This window comes from Somniosus microcephalus, chromosome 22, assembly GCF_052327205.1.
Source record: "Somniosus microcephalus isolate GS21.2 chromosome 22, FLI_Smic_1.0, whole genome shotgun sequence".
Lineage (NCBI taxonomy): Eukaryota > Metazoa > Chordata > Chondrichthyes > Squaliformes > Somniosidae > Somniosus > Somniosus microcephalus.
The window spans coordinates 59,819,986-59,841,783 of NC_141008.1; the positions used below are offsets into that span (position 1 = coordinate 59,819,986).

At 43.0% G+C, this 21,798-nt stretch overlaps 1 protein-coding gene across 1 annotated transcript; it reads left to right on the plus strand.

The window, feature by feature from the left end:
- Positions 1 to 577: 577 nt before the first annotated feature.
- Positions 578 to 17,433, plus strand: LOC147102431 (uncharacterized). Its single transcript, XM_085964867.1, has 13 exons — positions 578 to 816; positions 2,960 to 3,084; positions 3,283 to 3,394; positions 4,058 to 5,365; positions 7,187 to 7,327; positions 7,722 to 7,909; positions 7,990 to 8,087; positions 8,976 to 9,103; positions 9,178 to 9,367; positions 10,555 to 10,702; positions 10,855 to 10,933; positions 11,321 to 11,443; positions 16,600 to 17,433. The coding sequence occupies exons 1-13, from the start codon at positions 615 to 617 to the stop codon at positions 16,707 to 16,709; spliced, it is 2,952 nt and encodes a 983-aa protein (XP_085820993.1). The 5' UTR covers positions 578 to 614; the 3' UTR covers positions 16,710 to 17,433.
- Positions 17,434 to 21,798: the final 4,365 nt, after the last annotated feature.

The following is a 21,798-nucleotide window of genomic DNA, read 5'->3' on the forward strand; positions in this document are numbered from 1 at the left end:
CACCGGTCACGAAATTGCTCGAGCGTGCCGGCGGAGACCGCGTGCTCCATCTCCAGGGCCAGACTGCGGGTTCCTCTTGTGTTAAATCAAAAACAAACAAGTGCAACTAAAAATCTAGTAACTTTTTAAATAAACCAATTCAGAAATCAAATTAAAATTTGGTCATTTGGACCGATTATGCACTCCAGTCCCCGCGGCGCCCACCGGTCACGAAATTGCTCGAGCGTGCCGGCGGAGACCGCGTGCTCCATCTCCAGGGCCACCCGGGCGCGAACATGGCCGCGGAAGCGCGGGAGGCAATCCGGTCGGACGACCCCCTCGACCGCCCGCTGCCTGGACCAATTAATGGCTTTCTTGGCCAGGCCTATGACTGCGGGTTGCCTATAGATAAATAATTACAAGATATTGGTAATCAGTTTAGTAGGAAAACTGGGTAGCATCAATTAAGCATAGCACACAAGTTACCACGAAGTGTATTTTATTTGGCTTGCTGGTTAACCGCACCCAATCGAATGCAGGGAGGCTTAATCTGCAGTTGAGACCCGGTTAACAGGGCAGACAAGCTCCCTTGAAAAGCACTCTGTTGCTGGCTGAGGGTACACTAGCAGTTCGAGATGGGGCTATTGATGATATTTTTGTTTCTCTGGGGTAGCTGCTTAAGGGTGCGGGCTCTGGGCTCATCCCCCCGATTTCGAAACCCTGTATCGGTGCAATACGTTGACTATCCCGAGGAGATTACTTGCTCGCCGCTGGGGGTCGTGGTGCGAATTCGCAATGATTCGTTTCAGGGGATGTTCATTCGACTTTCAATCGTGGGTAAGTCATGAGCCGTGAAAGGTTCAAATAATAAGGGCGGTTTGGCGCAATCTCTATTCCTCTTGCTCCAAGTAGTCTAAGTTACTTGTAACCAAACCCAACCTAACCAAACTTCAGTTGTATTTCCCTCCAACTATACCTGTTTCCGTCCCCTTTGAACAAGGATGTTGAATCTACATCGGGAGAGGTTTTATCTCATTGAGGGGAAAAAAGTCACTCCTTTCTCAGGATAGTAACTTAACACGGAATCTCTTGTAAAACCTCATCAGAGATGGTGGTCCAATTGTATTGGTGTGATCCCTACTCTAGAATATCTTCCAAATAGCTGCCCATGCTGCTTGTTATAGTCAAGCTATCAGTCAGTGATATTCCTCGCTGGAGCAAAGCTTTCTATCTCTCTCCAGTTCCTCTGCTGGCTTGACCGTCAACTGTTTTGGCCCCTCATTCTTGCCATAAATTTGGTGTACTTGCCCAATGTTCGAAAGCCTCAGTCTACTTTGTTGAGCATACTTTTGATCACCTTCCTCTGATGGGGTTTTTCACCTAAATGAAGTGACTTCAAACGTTGGCCTATAGAAAGAAAAATAACTTATGTAGTGCCTTTTGTAATTTTGAGTGGTCACTTAATGTAAGGGAATGTGGCAGCCAATTTAAGCACCATGAAGTCTCTGAAATCATGGGATAAAAGACCAGATTTTTTTGTGACAGTTGAGGGATAAATATTGGCTGGGACACTAGGAGAATTATACCAGAGGCACGATATAAAATGGAACTTGCTAACCTGATGTCGTCCTATTGTGATTTCTATTTTCTCTCTCCAGTCTTAGCTAGGCTAAGTGTGGCAATTTTAAATGTTACCTTTTTATGGGGGGGATGGTTATTCCATAAATATAGAATTTCTATCTGAAGCAATAAAATTGCAGGTTTATATAATCTTCTGGCTAGGAGATTCAATATCTATTTAGTTCTTGATGTATACCTGAACAAATTGGATTCTCCTGAAGGACAGATCTCTGTCTGATGGGTATTGAAGAGTATAAGCCATTGGGAATGTCATTAGCTCTACCACTGAAACCAGTTGAGTAATGCAGCTGTTGGCTTTATCTGATCAATGTGGATGTGAGTATCTCCTTGTCCCTTTTTTTATATTAAAAAAATCAAACATTCTATACCTAGAGCTTATTTAAAGGACAAACACTTTATAGTGCCTTTATTGTGTTGCCTGAATGTGCCAAAGCACTTGTGACTAGATTGCTTTTGAAGTGGTGTACAGACAAATGTGGCCAACTTGAGCAAGGTTGGAATGTGCAAGTGTGACATTACACCATGTCTCTAATTCCCTCTGCTCTGCTGGTGTTGTAGGTCATCAAGTGGGAGGGTTGCTCTGGCTGCCTGCCTGCCTTGCCCACAGTCTTGTCCTTGCTTGGGTCCCTCCTGAAGAGGGAGCATGTGATGTGCTTGAGGCCTTCCATGACCAAGTCATGGGAATAGAGTCTGAGACACACACTTACTAGCTTTACAAGTTTCCTTTTTTTGATTCTGTTTGAATCTAACTTTGTTTCAGTTCTTTAATTGGATGTGCATCTTTTAGGGCCTGAGCAAATTTGTTTCTCTGTTGATGACACTGGGTGAACTCTGCCATCTTTATGGATCAATTAAAGGCATACACTAGTTGATTTTTGAGAATTGTTGTTTTGATGACCACTTTAAAGATAAGTGAAAGTTAAGGGTGGTATTACTTTGGCTTCTGTATAAATGTGTTCTGCAAGGATAACTTTTTAGCTTTAGCCTAAAATATTCTCTTTTTGAAGTTGGTGGGCAGCCTGTACTGAGTATAAATCAATGGTACAAGGATGGGTGGATAATGGTGGGGTATGCTATCCCAGCCACCTCCCCCTACTTCCATGTATAATTGGTTCATAGGCCATGTGTGCTTGGTGTAGCAACTACTTGCCAGAAGATCAGAGTTGGGAGATGGGCTGACTTGTCTTGCTCTTGTAGCCATTTCTACTGGGTGGTTAATTCTGTGCTGTTAATATCTAAATTGAGTGTTGATAACACTTGGGTTTCTTTCCCCCCCCCCCCCCCCCCCTGTTGCAGTGGCTGTAAGTGACCATACACTAAACTGCTTTTTGTTGAACAGATAACTATGGTATACCAAGAGATTTGCGTTCATTGCCCAGCAGCTGTAAATTTACAACTATTCCACAGTTGGATGGGTCACTGCTTTTCAGTACTCCATACAATGGATGCTATGTTCATTTATTGGTAAGTGTAGACTTTGTTTCTGTCAATAATACTGCTAATTGTCACTTAACTGTCCTTGCATGGGTTGGCGATGGGTAGAAATATGCCTCTGCTGGATCAGAGTAATTTTTTTGCTGCTGTATCTTGGTGGAATGTTCTATTGTATTAAGCTTGCTTGCTATCAATTTATTGAATGCTATTGCTGTTCCTCCCCTCTAGAATACAACAGTAAGCATGGAGTTGAGAATTGATGGAATTGATGCATCTAAAAGGATCATTGTTATAGAGCGCATTCCTGTAAACTGTACACTGCTGTCGGCTCAAGTGACTGGTATGTCTTAAACACTTGGTGTTTTATTTAATTTGCAACAAAAGCCACTTTCCTCAGTACAGTAAGTTGACCAATCTGCTGCCCTGCAGTGGTCAAATCCTATTGATTTGAAATTTCAGTTGCTGCTTACCCAGTTGGTAATGCATGGTTTTTTAATGGATCTGATTTGTCATTTCCCCAATATGGACTCCACTGTTGGAGGTGCTGATAGTCCAATGTGATATTAAATGAGGCAGTCTTGACTGTACGAGACCCTGTGGCCCTACTTAAAAGGCATTCAGTTCTCCAGACCTTCTGGCCAGCATTCTGCAATCCAGTAAGACCATAAATATTTAGTTATTCAGTTACTGTTTGACCTTACTGTGCATAACTTGGCTGTCAAGATGTGCACAAGTGACTACAAAATAAACCCACTAATTGTAGGGTGCTTTGGAAAGTCCTTGTTGCATGTAAGTGCTGGTACTCCTTTCCTCTGCCAATAAATCTCTAGTTCAGAAATGCCGCCCTCGAGCTCTGACTTTTGTAACTGCCCTTTAAATTCCATGTGCATTTGAAAGCCTTGCACCCACATGTCCTCTCTTCCCCCACCTGTGTTTCTGCTATATTGCTGTTTTCTAAATCTACTCTTGCTCCTTTTTGTAACAGTCTGTTTAATTTCAACAGATGACTCTTCAACACTGGTGGGCCCCACAGTAGGATACATTCCCTTGGATCAGAAGCCAGTTAATGCAACACCAGCAGGGCTGAAGCCAGTTAATGCAACACATGGCACCATCCCAGCAGGATTGAAGCCAGTTAATGCAACACCAGGCACCATCCCAGCAGGATTGAAGCCAGTTAATGCAACACCAGGCACCATCCCAGCAGGATTGAAGCCAGTTAATGCAACACCAGTAACCATCCCAGCAGGATTGAAGCCAGTTAATGCAACACCAGGCACCATCCCAGCAGGATTGAAGCCAGTTAATGCAACACCAGGCACCATCCCAGCAGGATTGAAGCCAGTTAATGCAACACCAGCAGGGCTGAAGCCAGTTAATGCAACACATGGCACCATCCCAGCAGGATTGAAGCCAGTTAATGCAACACCAGTAACCATCCCAGCAGGATTGAAGCCAGTTAATGCAACACCAGGCACCATCCCAGCAGGATTGAAGCCAGTTAATGCAACACCAGGCACCATCCCAGCAGGATTGAAGCCAGTTAATGCAACACCAGGTACCATCCCAGCAGGATTGAAGCCAGTTAATGCAACACCAGGCACCATCCCAGCAGGATTGAAGCCAGTTAATGCAACACCAGTAACCATCCCAGCAGGATTGAAGCCAGTTAATGCAACACCAGGCACCATACCAGCAGGATTGAAGCCAGTTAATGCAACACCAGGCACCATCCCAGCAGGATTGAAGCCAGTTAATGCAACACCAGTAACCATCCCAGCAGGATTGAAGCCAGTTAATGCAACACCAGGCACCATCCCAGCAGGATTGAAGCCAGTTAATGCAACACCAGCAGGGCTGAAGCCAGTTAATGCAACACATGGCACCATCCCAGCAGGATTGAAGCCAGTTAATGCAACACCAGGTACCATCCCAGCAGGATTGAAGCCAGTTAATGCAACACCAGGCACCATCCCAGCAGGATTGAAGCCAGTTAATGCAACACCAGGCACCATCCCAGCACGATTGAAGCCAGTTAATGCAACACCAGTAACCATCCCAGCAGGATTGAAGCCAGTTAATGCAACACCAGGCACCATCCCAGCAGGATTGAAGCCAGTTAATGCAACACCAGCAGGATTGAAGCCAGTTAATGCAACACCAGCCTCTATCCCAGCAGGATTGAAGCCAGTTAATGCAACACCAGGCACCATCCCAGCAGGATTGAAGCCAGTTAATGCAACACCAGCAGGATTGAAGCCAGTTAATGCAACACCAGTAATCATCCCAGTGGATCATAGTCTTAATGGAGGTATGATATGCATGTCAACAACTAAGCTGGTGCCAGTTTGCTAGTAGGGCTAGGCCAGAAGGCTTGAAGTGTAAAAGCTACTTGATGTTTCCTCTTGCACCACTAATAGTGGTGGAACTTGTATTGGTGACAGGTGAAGGTTGGCTTTGAAATGCAATTGAATGTTCCAGGTAGTATAATTCTTCAAATCTCTCCAGCTAGGAAGAAATATTTGCCACCATCTAATTCTTGCATGTTGATGCACCCAAGTGCTTTTAAAAGTAAGGCTGGAAAGTACCCTGGAATTTCCTGGTGCAGTAAGAGTGCTATTTCTCCCATGCAGGTCCCAGTCTGACTGCTTGTAGAAATGCAGGTGGAGAATCTTTCTCCAGAAAGGCCAACTAGTTTTAAAGATGTTGGTTTGCATTGTCTTGGTGTCTAGTGTTCATAGTACAGCACAGGAGGCCATTCAGCCCATTGAGTCTGTTGGCTCTTAGCAATCCAGTTAGTTCCCACTCCCCTGCTTCAAGTATCTAGCCCATTCCCTTTTTGAAGGCTAGTATTGAATCTATATCTACCACTCCTATTGGGCAGTGCATTCCAAATCCTAACCATTTTTTAAGAGAACGTTTCCTCATGTCGCCTCTAGTTCTCTTGCCAATCACCTTCTGTGCTGCCCTCTTGTTATCAACTCTTCAGCCATTGGAAACAGTACTATCTAAACCCTTCATGATTTTAAACACCTGCCAAATCTCCATTGCCATCTCTGCTCCGAAGAGAGCAACCCTCAGCTTCTCCAGTCTGTCCTTTATAACTGTAATCCCTCATCCCTGGAACCATTGTAGTAACTCTTTTCTGTACCCTCAAGCCTTCACAATTCCTGTAGTGTGGTGCCTAGAAATGGACAATACTCTAGCTGGGGCTGAACTAGTGTTTTATATAGGTTTAGCATAACTTCCTGGCTTTTGTGCTCTATGCCTCTTTATAAAGCCCAGGGTCCAATATACTTTATAAACTGCTTTGTTAACTTGTCCTGCTGCCTTCAAAGATTTCCCATGGTTTTTAGTGTGTGGTCTCTTCTCTGCATTAAATTTCATTTGCATGTGTCTGCCCATTCCACAAGTCTGTCTTGAAGTCTTGCTATCTTCCTTGCTGTTTATTAAACTTCCAAGTTGTGTAATCTGCAAGTATCAAAATTGTGCCCTTTACCCACAAGACCATCAAAAGCAGCAGTGGTCCTAGTACTGAACTTTAGAATGCCACGGTATACCTCCAGTCTGGGGAAACGGCCATTCACCACAACTGGTTTCTACCTCATAGCCAATTTTATATCCCATGGGCTTCCATTTTGCTAACTAGCCTAGTATGTGGTACTTTATCAAACACCTTGTTGAAGTCCATATACATCAACTGCTCTGCCCTCATCCACCCTCTTACCTTATCAAACAACTCAATCAAGTGGAAATTATTTTTTAAATGCTAGAACAAAAGTGATTTGCCTTAATATAAAACCTAATCAATAAATATGTAGTGTGGGTAATCCTGATGTGTTTTGCATCTGAAGTTTGTTGCTTAAAGTAGTAGTAAATTACATATGTCTATATTTTCAAGTTTATGTACAAGATAGGACATTGCAAACTTGATCTAGAGCCTGTAACATGATGATGATCTTGCAAAATTGAATAGATGTTGACTTTGGATTAATATCAAATCTTTAATGGGCAGTAATTTCTGGATGTGCACCTGATTGGAATGCAACCCTAGGTGTCTTGTGCTGACTTCTTTGATTCTTTAAATTGCAGTTCACCACTTGGTATTCATTGTAACCTCTACCTGTTACAGACAAAGCCAAAATTTGTGATGTTGGTGCCAAGGACCGTGTAAGATGTGGAAATGCCACACTTGGTGAGCTGGCATGTGGTGCCAAAGGATGCTGCTATGATCCAGTCAATGTGCAGACCCCTTGCTTTTATGGAAAAACTGGTTGGTTTTATTTAAATTCATGTTATGGAAAAGGCTATGAATGGGAGAGCCTTACTAACATACAATTTGTCCCATATCTGACTTCAGTAATATGTTGGTGCTTGTACATATGTCAGCCTTGTTCTTTACTACCAAGTGGCAACTTTCAAGTGCTGTTGGCACAAGTCTGTGGCAGCTTTGTAATTGGCTGACGTGCATGCAGGAAGCTTTTGAGGCCTGTTGTAAAGTAGTCTAAATTTGATGTGTTTCTTGCTTCTCCAATTTAATATAATTTGCAAGTTCTAATTTAAATCCAATGCTAGACAACTGGTCCCTTCAGATTAAGTGCTGTAGTAAACCTTTTTTGTGGCAAACAAAGTTTGCTAATTGCATATGACCCTTTTTCTTCCCCCAGCTTATATTGACTGCACAAGCAATGGGCTATTTACCATTGTAGTCCCCAGGGTGGCAACAATCCCCCCACTCAATCTTGACTCTGTCTCCTTGGTGAATAACGAGAGTTCCGAATGTGTCCCTGTAGCCAGGACGGCTGAAATTGTTGTCTTCAGATTTCCTTTAAGTTCATGCGGGACTACTCTAACGGTAAGGTTTTTTTTTTTTTTTTGCAGTGAGTGGGAGTTCACAAACTTCTCAAACTCTCATGTTTTTTTTTTAATAAATAGATTGATGGAGTAAACATCACTTATGGAGTGGATGTAATGGCAAAAAGGAACATCCGCAAAGGACCTCATGGCTCTATAACCAGAGACAGTACTTTCAAGTAAGCTTCTGAATCCTGCACTGGGTCATGGTGGCAACTATTGCAATGGACCAAGCCAAGCTTTCTAACTAACTTTCCAATTAAAAAAATTGCACTTGTGGCAGCTACTGAGATCATGGGAGGTTAAAACTGAAAAGGTTGGCAAGACCAGACCCATCAATGTGCTCAGTATCCAAGAGGAGAAAGAGCCTATGGCCAACCTCAAGCCCCAAAATACCTTGGACACTTTGTCCTTTTTCCCCCCCCCCCTTTTTTTTTTTCCCCCCTACAAAGCTTTAGGAGACTGCCCATATGGAATCCCAAGCCATACCTGCACTACCTTCCTCACCAAAACCTTGTGTCCCAATTACTTGAGAACATGGGACTGCAATGCAATAATGGAAACAGTCTTTCATCCATCAGGCTGGTGCCAAAGGTCACTGGAGTTCTTCCCTTGCTTTCTGATGCTCCCCTCAATGGACTTGTCTGTTTATGTAAATGTGTAGTTGCACTGAGACTGACCACCACTGCCGCCTTGGGTATTCCACATGTTTATCAACATTCTAACTTAAAACATCATTCTCATGTAATATACTTTGTCACACTGGTAAAGTTGTCAAGCCCTTCCTTAATTGAGCTCCAATTTAAATCAGTTTCTTCGGTAATGGAGAGTGAAATAGGCAGGGGGTGAGATTAAACCTGGCCCCATTAGTAAGCTACCCCTTTTTTTTTCTTGCACCAGTTCTCCTACCCCCTCCACCCTGATGCAAAGCTTGATTCATATCACTTTTCATGTTAAGCTTGGGAGGTCTGTATTACACCTATGGCACTATTTTTTGGTTCGTTCATTTCTGGTAGTTTTGCTGATTCTTTCTACATGAGAAAAGCCTTTAATGCTATTGCTTACAGGTTGCACGTGACATGCCATTTAACTGGCAGTAGGAACATCCCTTTGACGCTGGTGGTGAACACTCCTTCGCCTCTGCCTTTTGTCGTGCAGGATGGTGTCCTCCAAATGGAAATGAGGATTGCAAAAGGTAATACAAACTTTGAATGTGAGTTGGAAGAATACTAGGCCTGTACATTTTGCTGATCTAGTTTATTTCCACAGAGGAGTCATACAGTACTTGGTATGCTGATGAAGACTACCCAATAGTAAAATTTCTTAGGGAGCCAGTGTATGCAGAAGTACGCCTTCTCCACCGAGTGGATGCCAACATTGCACTAGTGCTGAGTGACTGCTGGGCAACCCAAACACCGGACCCTCATCATGGCATACAGTGGAGCATTCTTGTGAAAGGGCAAGTATACTTCCACACTTCCCTTTTCTTATACTTGTATTAAAACTCCTTCAGCTGAGGCTTGTGGCCAAGGCAGAATTTATTTCCCAATAGATAATTCAATATTTGCTTTTGTAGCCAGGTTCATGGCTCGAATGTGACTATAGCATTGAAACTTGCTTTGTTTTTCTTGGCCTTAATTTCCCCTTCATTACGAGGGTTGCTATAATTGTGCAATACTAATTGTTTAGAATGTCTGAATCTTGCAACTAAAGCTTGAAGCTATTGAGTATTTAAGTAAGACCAAGATGTAGTGTTGTTGTGGTTTTTTTTTTTTTTTCCCCTTAGAGCTCCTCCTTCTATTTCCTCCACCCCCTTACCAGTTTATGGTGTTCCCTACTGTCAGACTTGGGACTTACCCAGAGGCAAGATACCAAGACCTAAGCATGTAATTTAAGCTGACATCAGTGCAGAACTAAGTGTTGCATGCTACTCTTTTTCAGATAGATGTACTGAGGCCCATCTACCCTCTTGGGTGTGGGAAGATTTCTTGGCACCATTCCGAGAGCAGGGAGTTCTTTGTCTTGGCCAACATTTATCTGTCGAGCAGCAACACTAATCTTTATTCACTTATGGGATGTGGGCATCACTGGCAAGGCCAGCATTTATTGCCCGTCCCTAGTTGCCCTCGGTGCTGGTGAACTGCTGCAGTCTGCATGGTGAAGGTACTCCCACAATGCTGTTAGGTAGGGAGTTCCAGGATTTTGACCCAGTGACTATGAAGGATCAGCGATATATTTCCAAATCAGGATGGTGTGAAACTTGGAGGTGGTGGTGTTCCCATGCACCTGCTGCCCTTGTCCTTCTAGGTGGAAGAGGTTGTGGGTTTGGGAGGTGCTGCCAAAGAAGCCTTGGGAAGTTGCTGCAGTGCATCTTGTAGATGGTTTGGTCTCTTATCTTGCCTCATTGCTTTTTTGGGAGACCTTTGCTGTGTGCAAATTGGCTGTTTCCCCATGTTAACTATGACTAAATTTCAAAAGTACTGACTTGATGTGAAAGGAACTTTTTTATTTCTCCTCTCCTTTTGTACTTGCCCCTCCAGTAGTAAGAATGATTTTCGCAGGTGCTAAACTGGAAGGCAAGTAAGCATTCTGAACCCTCCAGGATGAACACCTTCACAACGAAGCCTGTGGTTTTTTTTGTCCTAGGTGCCCATATTATAAGGACAACTACTTAACCCAGTTGCATGCAGTTGATGCCACTTCCAGCTTGCAGTTTCCAACACATCACAAACGGTTTGAAGTGAAGACCTTTAGGTTTTGGGGCCGAAAAGTTGAAGTCCGCTTGACTGGAGAGGTTAGACCTTTTTCACACTTGTATTAAAACCTTAAGATCGGGCATGATCTTACTGAATAGCAGAGCAGGCTTGAGGGGCTGTACGGTCTACTCCTGCTCTTATTTCTTATGTTCTTACTGACTTGCTCAAGACTAACTTTTCTCTCTTGTAGGTCTACTTTCATTGTAGTGCAGCTGTGTGCCTTCTGTCTGAAATGGAAAAGTGTAGCACAACTTGTGATGCTGGAAAAAGTAAGAAGCACCTGAGACTTCAAATATTTCATGCTGCCCATCTTTCAGCCATGATGATTTTTCTACAGCTATTGTAGGAAGGCCAATAATTGTGTATTAAATCTGATTCTCCATCTCATTTGCTGCCTTGATTCTCTCATGCAACTTTCCCAAAATTTGAGCTGCATGAACCTGCACTGCAGTCTGCAGGAATCTTTCAGCAGTGTTCCACACCTGTGAAGCTGAAATACAATAGCAGGCTGCCAATGAGTCTCATTGTTTGCTCACACTAGAAAACCAACTGTTTGTGACCAGGAAAGGCTTAAATGATTGCAAATTTCAGGCTTCAAGTGGGTTGTAGATGACTGACTAATGTATAATATCACTAACACTTTCTCCTTTTGCCAGGAATCTCCAGAAATTCAGGCTTTCTCTCTCCAATTGAAGCCCAACACCAAGGACTGGTAACACTGAAGAAGCCAATAATGTTCTCTCTTGAAGATAGTGTTGCTGAGTCTTCCCAGGCAAATGGTATGAAGTGTATTGCATGCCTATTCCTAACCATATGTCAGCAATATAATCCTGAGTAATAATTGTAATGTGAAGACTGAGCTGGCAGTTATCTAACTGCTTTTTGAAGGGCTTGCTTGTGAATTTGCAAAATTGGATGAACAGGCCCTGCAGACCTCTTATTGATGTTGCAAATTGAATAATCCTGGCTAGTCTTGCAGATTTTGCAAAATCTGCCCTAACTATTTTATTAGCTAATCTGGGATATTGCCATTCAGGCCCTTGTGCTCTCATTCTACCCCAGCATTGTTTCCTGCTCCTTGTAAATACTCCACTACAGCTCCCTTCCATTTCTTTGATATTGGAAATGCCAGTCCTTGCAAAATGCCTTCCAGTGTGACAATGGGTGTAGTCACTGCAGTGCCCCCCAAACTGCTTCCGGTTCACTAAAAATTTGGAATAAATCGAACATAAGTTAACTCCTGCTCTAAATCAGTCATAGTTATACAGCACAGAAAGAGGCCCTTTGGCCCATCGTGTCTGCGCCGGCCATCAAGCCCTGTCTAATCTAATCCCATTTTCCAGCATTTGGTCCATAGCCTTGTATGCTATGGCATTTCAAGTGCTCCTCCAAATGCTGCTTGAATGTTGAGGGTTCCTGCCTCTACCACCCTTTCAGGCAGTGAGTTCCAGATTCCAACCACCCTCTGGGTGAAAAAGATTTTCCTCACATCCCCCTCTAAACCTCCTGCCCCTTACCTTGAAACTATGCCCCCTTTGTTATTGACCCCTCTACTAAGGGGAAAAGTTCCTTTCTATCCACCCTATCTCTGCCCCTCATAATTTTGTATACCTCAATCAGGTCCCCCCTCAGCCTTCTCTGCTCCAAGGAACACAACCCCAGCCTGTCTAGTCTTCATTAGCTGAAGTGCTCCAGCCCAGGTAACATCCTGGTAAATCTCCTCTGCACCCTCTCCAAAGCAATCACATCCTTCCTATAGTGTGGCAACCAGAACTGCACACAGTACTCCAGCTGTGGCCTTACCAGCGTTTTGTACAGCTCCATCATAACCTCCCTGCTCCTATTCCATGCCTCGGCTAATGAAGGAAAGTATCCCATATGCCTTTTTATCCACCTGTTCTGCTGCCTTCAGGGATCTATGTACATGCACACCAAGGTTCCTCTGTCTTTCCTACGGTCTTAACATTCATTGTGTATTCCCATGCCTTGTTAGTCCCTCCCAAATGCATCACCTCACACTTTTTTTTTTTTTCAGGGTTAAATTCCATTTGCTACTGTTCCGCCCATCTGACCAACCCATCTATCATCCTGTAACCTGAGGTTTCCTGCCTTGCTATTTACCACCCCACCAATTTTCATGTCATCTGCGAACTTACTGATCATACCTTTTACATTCACATCTAAATCATTAATGTAGACCACAAACAGCAAGGGACCCAGCACTGATCCCTGTGGTACCCCACTGGACACAAGCTTTCAGTCACAAACAACCTTCCACCATCACCTTCTGCCACTAAGCTAGTTTTGGATCCAATGTGCCAAGGCACCCTGGATCCCATGGGCTCTTACCTTCCTGACCAGTCTCCTATGTGGGACTTTATCAAAAGGTACAAACCAATCTTTGGCACTAGGGAAATGTTACTTGTATTTCATTTACTTTTGTTAGCCAGGTTAAATGACACCCCTTTGGAAAATAGGCAAATGGGTACCAAAAGAGCGTCACTTGGCAAGAGCCCAGAATGAAGGTAACACTTGGTATTCTGCTGTGCTCCTAACTGGATTTGCCTCATGGCTATAGTAAATTTGGTAGACCAAATGGATCATGCTAGATTATGGTATTGCAGTGTTGGCTTAATGCCTTTGCTACAGGATAATAACTTGAATGCACATAGCATTTGTAACAAAATAGATGAGTTAATGGCACAAATAGCTACATATGGGTATGATCTTGTGGCCATTACAGAAACATGGCTGCAGGGTGACCATGCCTGGGAATTAAACATACCAGGTTATTTAACAATCAGGAAGGAAGGGGAGGTGGGGTGGCTATGTTAATAAAGGAAGGAATCACTAATGGAGAAATGATATTGGGTCAAAAGATCAGGATAATGAAACAGTTTGGGTAGAGACAAGGAATAATGGGGGGAAAAAAACTAGTGGGCGTAGTCTATAGGCTTCCGAACAGTCGCAACTCGGTTGGACGGAGTATCAATCAGGAAATAGTTGTGGCTTGTAATAAGGGAACATCTATAATTATGGGGGATTTTAACACACATATTAATTGGACAAATCAAATTGGGCAGGGCTGCCTTGAGGATGAGTTCATTGAGTGTATTAGGGATGGATTTCTTGAGCAGTATGTAACTGAACCGACCAGGGGGCAAGCAACCTTGGATCTGGTCCTGTGTAACGAGACAGGATTAATTCAAAATGTCCTAGTAAAGGATCCCCTTGGAATGAGTGACCATAACATGGTTGAATTCCATATTCAATTAGAGGGTGAGAAGGTTGGATCTCAAAGCAGCATGCTAAGCTTGAATAAAGGAGGCTATGAAGGTATGAGAGCGGAATTGAGTAGAGTGGATTGGGAAAACAGATTAAAGGGTAAGACGATACATGATCAGTGGTGTACATTTAAGGAGTTATTTTACAACTTCCAAAATAAGTATATTCCACTGAGGGAGGGGGGAAAAGGGTAGAAAAGACAGCCATCCGTGGCTAAGTAAAGAAATGAAGGATAGTATTCAACTAAACAAGGGCATATAAGGTAGCCAAATCTAGTGGGAGGATAGAGGATTGGGAAAACTTTAAAAGACAGCAAAAAGATTGATTAAGAAAGGGAAGATAGATTATGAAAGTAAATTAGCAAAAAATATAAAAACAGATAGTAAGAGTTTTTATAGTTATATAAAAAGAAAAAGGGTGGCTAAAGTAAATGTTGGTCCCTTAGAGGATGAGACCAGGAAATTAATGGTGGGAAATATGGAGATGGCAAAAACACTGAATATTTTGTATCAGCCTTTACAGTAGAGGACACCAAGAATATCCCAACACTGGACAAACGGGGGAGGAGCTAAACACGATCAAAATCACTAAGGAAGTGGTACTCGGTAAAATAATGGGACTCAAGGCGGATAAATCACCTGGACCTGATGGCTTACATCCTAGGATCTTGAGGGAAGTGGCGGTAGGGATTGTGGCTGCATTGGTAATCTTCCAAAACTCCCTGGACTCGGCAAAGGTCCCGGCAGACTGGAAAACTGCTAATGTAACACCCTTATTTAAAAAGGGCAGTAGACAGAAGGCTGGAAACTATAGCCTAATATCTGTGGTAGGTAAAATTTTGGAGTCCATTATTAAGGAGACAGTAACAGGACATTTGGATAATCATAATTTAATAGGACAAAGTCAGCATGGTTTTATGAAGGGGAAGTCATGTTTGACAAATTTGCTGGAGTTCTTTGAGGAAGTAACATATAGGGTGGATAAAGGGGAACCAGTGGACGTAGTGTATTTAGACTTCCAAAAGGCATTTGACAAGGTGCCACACAAGATTATTTCTGAAGATAAAAAATCATGGGATGGGGGTAATATTTTGGCATGGATAGAGGATTGGCTATCTAACAAGGCAGAGAGTTGGGATAAATGGTTCATTCTCAGACTGGCAATCAGTAACTAGGGGTCGGTGCTGGGTCCCCAACTCTTTACAATCTATATTAACGATTTGGAGGAGGGATATCAAAGTTTGCAGATGATACTAAGATGGGAGGGAAAGTAGTGAGTGAGAAGGACATTAAAAAACCTGCAAGGGGACATAGACAGGCTAAGTAAGTGGGCAGAGATTTGGCAGATGGAATACAATACTGGAAAGTGAGGTTATGCACTTTGGCAGGAAAAATCGTAGAGCAAGTTATTATCTTAATGGCAAGAAACTGGAAAGTACTGTAGTACAAATGGATCTGGGGGTCCTGGTGCACGAAACTCAAAAGGTTAGTATGCAGGTGCAGCAATTGATTAAGAAGGCCAATGGAATGTTGGCTTTCATTGCTAGGGGGATAGAATATAAAAATAGGGAGGTATTGTTTCAGTTGTACAAGGTATTGGTGAGACCGCACCTGGAATACTGCATACAGTTTTGGTGTCCATACACTCGAGTCAGTACAAAGATGAGGGGATGGACATATGAGAGGTTGAGTAGATTGGGACTCTACTCATTGGAGTTCAGAAGAATGAGAGGCGATCTTATTGAAACATATAAGATTGTGAAGGGGTTGGATCGGGTGGATACGAGGAGGATGTTCCCGATGATGGGTGAAACTAGAACTAGGGGGCATAGTCTTGGAATAAGGGGCTGCTCTTTCCAAACTGAGATGAGGAGGAACTACTTCACTCAGAGGGTGGTAGGTCCATGGAATATGCTGCCCCAAAAACTGTTGAAGCTACATTACATAAATTTAAAACAGAAATAGTTTCCTAGAAGTAAAGGGAATTAAGGGTTACGGGGAGCGGGCAGGAATTTGGACATGAGTCTAGGTTTGGATTGGTCATGGCCCTGTGGGTAGCGGAGCAGGCCCAAGGGCCGTGTAGCCTGATCCTGCTCCTGTTTTGTGTGTCTAATTCTGTTAGATTCAGGAGATAGTCCTGTCATAGTGGATTGGCGGTTAGGATCAGATCAGCCATGATCTTATTGAATGGCGGAGCAGGCTCGAGGGGCCAATTGGCCTACTCCTATTATGTTCTTATGATGCAAGTCAACATGACCATTCCTTGTCATGATATCTGGCTTCAGATTGAAGAGCATGGGTTACAAGGAACTAGCAGTTGTGCTTTCTAGAGTTGCTGGTCTAAATCTGGTGCGCCTGACCTGATTGAGAAGTGTGTGCTGAACTGGTGATCAGAACCTTGGAAAGATGTATTGGGAGTTCTCCAATTCTGAAGGAGGCATTGATATCAAATGGGATTTTGAGGCTATTGTGGGCTGGTGTAGTGGAGAACCTGTTTCAAAACATTCATTGGGCACTGGTGTATTAATGGGGTGAAATTAAGGATATTGGTATAAGCCACCTGGAACTGTAGCAGTAGAATGGGGAGGATGGTGCATGTAACCATTGGTATGAAGTGTCAGTCTCACTAAACTTTAAACCTCTGTTTACAGGAAATGTAGCTGATGGCATCCTACTTGCAGCAGCTGTGATTGCCCTTGCATTGGCCTTGATCTGTGGACTAGTTCTATGCTGGAACTTTCAACAAATGCACATGTCTTGAGTTCTGTTCAACATAGTGAATTCTGAAGTCTCCTTATACATTGTATTCTAATGTGTGTAAAAAAAAATGTACTTGTCATAAGCCCCTAGCTATATAATACATTTTATAATTGCTGCTTGGTGCACCTTTCAGTGTGGCCTGCATCTAAAATGGACCCAACAGGGTTTCAAGGTAACACTGACTCTACTTGTTTCTATACATTACATTCTTCATACAACATGGACCTGTACTTTAAATCAAGTTTCAACACTGGACCCTTTCCCATCCATCCACCACCACACCACCACCCCACCCCCCCCCCCTTGATTGCCAAGTGCTTTCTCAACTTGTTCAATCATTATTCCAAAGTCACTGACAGTTTAGAGCTCTTGAGCTGGGAACACTTGTGCTGTCTCCAAATGTGATTGGACATATCTTGGCAAAGCCAATTCTTTTAGGAGATAGCAGTAAAAATAAAAATCAAACTGTCTCTCCTAAATTGCCAATGCTAGTCCCTGCAAATTGGGGACTTGGTGTGATGGCTACTTTAACCTTTGGCTCCAGGGTGGGACTTCCAATGTAAATGTTAACTTGTCATTTGTTTATTGAAAAACCTTGTTTCAGTTTAACTAGTGTTTGTTCCAAAATCCAGTATACTTACAAGTTTAGATTTATAAACCATTTTTGCAATAAAATGTTGAATTTATGCAGACCAGAAGAATTCTATTAAACTGAGTGAAGTGAATCTTTTCTCTGACTCTTTGTGCAATATTACATGGGAAGGAATTTTAAATCTACCCCCCTCTTTGGCTTGTAACCAAATGGTTGCTTTCAACCATTGAAACAACTGCTCGGTCATAACTTGCCAACAGTAATTAACTTGACTTTTTAAAATGTGGAACTTAATCTCTGAATTTGGTTTCTCACACCTTTTTTTTTAGAAGGTGGCACATTGCTGGAGGGGCATCAAAACTAACATCATGGTTAAACTAGCAGACTAAGCAATTTAAGTGTCTTGCATAATTTGTTCACACCAGAATTTTGTACCAAATGGCTTTTCAGCTAGGCAAAGGTTGTTCTTGAATCTTGTGGCACTGTACATTAGTGTAAATTTTTACCCTTCATTCCCAGTGGCATCAGTAAAGCTTTAAAACACTAGAGGGTGCAATTTTCCCATCAGTTGATAGGAATATAAAACTGGATTTCCTGTTGGGAGTGAAATTGCTGGAACAATTTCACTCCCAATTTTTTTATACACTTTTTTGAGCAAATGATCTGAAGTAGCCTCTGTTGTTTCAAGGGGATGGGGAAGGTATAGTTGGATTGATGCCCATTTTAGAAACTTGTGATATTTTGTGTACAGGATCAAGTTTTAAAAATGCACTTATTATCCACCTTGTGCACCTGCTCAACAGAACTTCTGTTGAACACTGGGTTTTTATATTGGTGCTGCTACTCTGGAATGATATCTCTCCTGAGACTGGGCTGTCTCCAGTCAGACTAAATGGCATTCTCCCAATCAGGAGCACAAGATGCAGTGGGGGTGGGGGGATATTCTTAACTTTTACAGGATATCTCTCAGCACTTCTGGTATTTGCTAACTTTGTATAAAGTGGAGCATTGGTGACTGGTGCCCATGAGCTGAGGGCTGGATCTGCTTTTGGGGGCAGGCAGAAGTGAGGGTGAGAAATTTTAGCACTAGGCATTAAATCAAATTAAAGAAATCCATGAAATGCTGTAGATACATAGAATGGTCTAGCTAGCAGTTGCCTTTTTTTCTTTTTACATTGTGTAACTGGTGTTGCTAGGTTTCAGATACATGCAGTCTGTTTTAATAGTCAAATGCTGCCAGTTAAAGATTGTGCCTCCATATGGAAGAATGGGAGCTGATTAAAATTGAATATAGGTGCTCTTCAACTGTATGCCTTCCCTGATGAATTAATTGACATTTGTTCTACTCTGCACTGGGACAGAGCCCAAGTGTGAGACTGTGATGTGCTGCATACATGAGGCTTTTCCTTACTTCCCCTCTCTTGCAGAGGGCATTGGTGTGGCCCAGTCATGACTTTCACTAATGCTGCTTTACTGTCAGAATATCCTTTATGAAAGAAATTAATTGCCTTTTAACAAACACTTGCTGCGACAGTCCTTCCTGATTCTATTGAATCTTGCACTAATCTCTAGCAGTCCTGTAACTCTGCCCCCATACACTGGAAATGTGCAATTCTGAAATCAAACACTAAATATTAACCTCCACACAAGGTGATACTGCACTAACTTGAAACTAAACCCTAATTCTCATTTTGCATTAATTCAACTGAGCGACAGTGCTATTTTGTAGAATCATACAGCACAGAAGGAGGCCCTTTCGCTCATCGTGCCTGTGCCCACTCCCCTACTCTGCCCACAGCCCTGCAAAATTTACCTTTTCAAGTATATGTCCAATTTACTATTGAATCTGCTTCCACTGCCGTTTTTAGGTAGCACATTTCATTTTCAAATTAATTTCCATGAATCTGCAACTCTGGCAATGTGACTCAACATTACATTTGCAGTTTTAGGAGAAAACCAAATTAATTGCAACCAAATGGTTTTTGGTACTAGACTGTCAAATAGTGTCCCTCCCGTCAGTTACCCAGGCAGCAAGTCTAATTCAGTCCAATGCTGAATAACTCGTCGTGACTGACCTGTTTGTTTATCACAACTAGTCATTTGTTTCTTGGGGAAAATACCAACTTGTAAAGTAAGCAAAGTAACCTTTTGCCAGCAAAATATGGTTGTCTTTTTGCCTGTTGCTCACTTGTGTGTTCTTTCTCTCCACACCCACCACCAATTTGCTGCTCTTTATCTTGTCTTGACCCTGCTGGGGAGTGGGTGTCCTGTACGAGTCCATTGGCTAATTTCTCAATATACTTTTGCACTAAAGTCTAGAAGTATGACAGGACTGTTGGCTGATCCAGTGGGGATACTCTAATTGGCCTTTGTGCTCTGTGGGATGGGAGAAGGGGGGGGGCACCTAAGGAAATAAAAGATTGGCCAAGGTTCTTGCTCCTGATCCCTGGCCAGTGACTCTATCTGGACAATGTGTGTGTGTGAAGACACATGGGGACAGGATCAGCCTTGGCTGTAATGGCCCAATGGTTGATTAATCTCTCAGTACTCACTAAGAAGGCTTGCATGCGAAGAATAATACCTTCCATGAGCTACTGAAAGCAGCTGGCAACTATGAAACACTAGTTCAATACGAGTCAACCAAGAAGGGAAGCTCCACGGATGGGCTTAAGTTTAACAGTGAATAGCCGAGCCAGGCAAGTCTTGGTTCTGATCTCTCCTCACAACTGGATGGATCTGTAGGTCTTTTCCTGTCCATCATTCTTGTGTGTTCATAACAACTGACTGCAGATCATCAGCAAGACAGTAGGATCCTGACCTGAGGGCTTTCCTCTTCCATGTTATTGTAAAGGATGAAGAACGTTAGAGAATTAAAGAATAATATTTATTTGACAACATTCCTTGCAGTCAGAATCGGGGGGATTTATAATGGGGAGCAAAGAAATGGCTGACCAACTAAATACATATTTTGGTTCTGTCTTCACAGAGGACATAAATAACCTCCCAGAAATACTGCGGAACATAGGGTCTGATGAAAGGGTGGAACTGAAAGAAATCAGTATTTGTAGGGAAATGGTGTTAGGAAAATTGATGGGACTGAAGGCCGATAAATCCCCAGGGCCTGATAATCTACATCCCAGGGTACTTAAGGAAGTGGCCCTAGAAATAGTAGATGCATTGCTGGTCATCTTCCAGAACTTGATAGACTCTGGAACAGTACCCATGGATTGTAGGGTAGCTAATGTTACCCCACTATTCAAAAAAGGTGGCAGAGAAAAAGTGGGGAATTATAGACCGGTAAGCCTGACATCGGTAGTGGGGAAAATGCTAGAGTCCATTATAAAAGATGTAATAGCAGAGCACTTGGAAAGCAGTGACAGGATCGGACAAAGTCAACATGGATTTACAAAAGGTAAATCATGCTTGACTAATCTACTGGAATTTTTTGAGGATGTAACTGTAAAATAGATAAGGGAGTACCAGTGGATGTGGTGTATTTGGACTTTCAGAAGGCTTTCGATAAGGTCCCGCATAAGAGGTTAGCGTGTAAAATTAAGGCACATGGGATTGGGGGCAAGGTATTGACTTGGATAGAGAACTGGTTGGCGGACAGAAAGCAAAGAGTTGGAATAAACGGGTCGTTTTCCGAGTGGCAGGCAGTGACTCGTGGGGTACCGCAAGGATCGGTCCTAGGACCCCAGCTGTTCACAATATATATATTAATGATCTGGACGAGGGAATTGGATGTAATATCTCCAAATTTGCAGTTGACACAAAGCTGGGTAGGAGGGTATGCTGTGAGGAGGATGTCATGAAACTCCAGTACGATTTGGACAGGTTGGGTGATTGGGCAGAAACATGGCAAATGCACTATAATGCGGATAAATGTGAGGTTATCCACTTTGGTGGCAAAAACAGGAAGGCAGATTATTATTTGAATGGCAATAGATTGGGAGAAGGAAGTGCAAAGAGTCCTGGGTGTTCTTGTGCACCAGTCGCTGAAGGTAAGCATGCAGGTGCAGCAGGCGGTTAAGAAGGCAAATGGTATGTTGGCCTTCGTAGCAAGAGGGTTCGAGTACAAGAACAAGGATGTCTTGCTGAAGTTGTACAGGGCCTTGGCGAGACCGCACCTTGAGTATTGTGTGCAGTTTTGGTCACCTTACCTGAGGAAGGACATTCTTGCCATGGAGGGAGTGCAGCGAAGATTCACCAGGCTGATACCTGGGATGGCAAGAATGACGTACGAGGAGAGATTGTGTCAATTGGGCTTATACTCACTGGAGTTTAGAAGATTGAGAGGGGATCTCATCGAAACCTATAAAATTCTGTCAGGTCTGGACAGACTAGATGCAGAAAGGATGTTTCTGATGGCCGGGGAGTCCAGAACCAGGGGTCATAGTCTAAGGATAAGGGGTAAGCCATTTAGGACTGAAATGAGGAGGAATTTCTTCACCCAGAGAGTGGTGAACCTGTGGAATTCTCTGCCACAGAGAGCGGT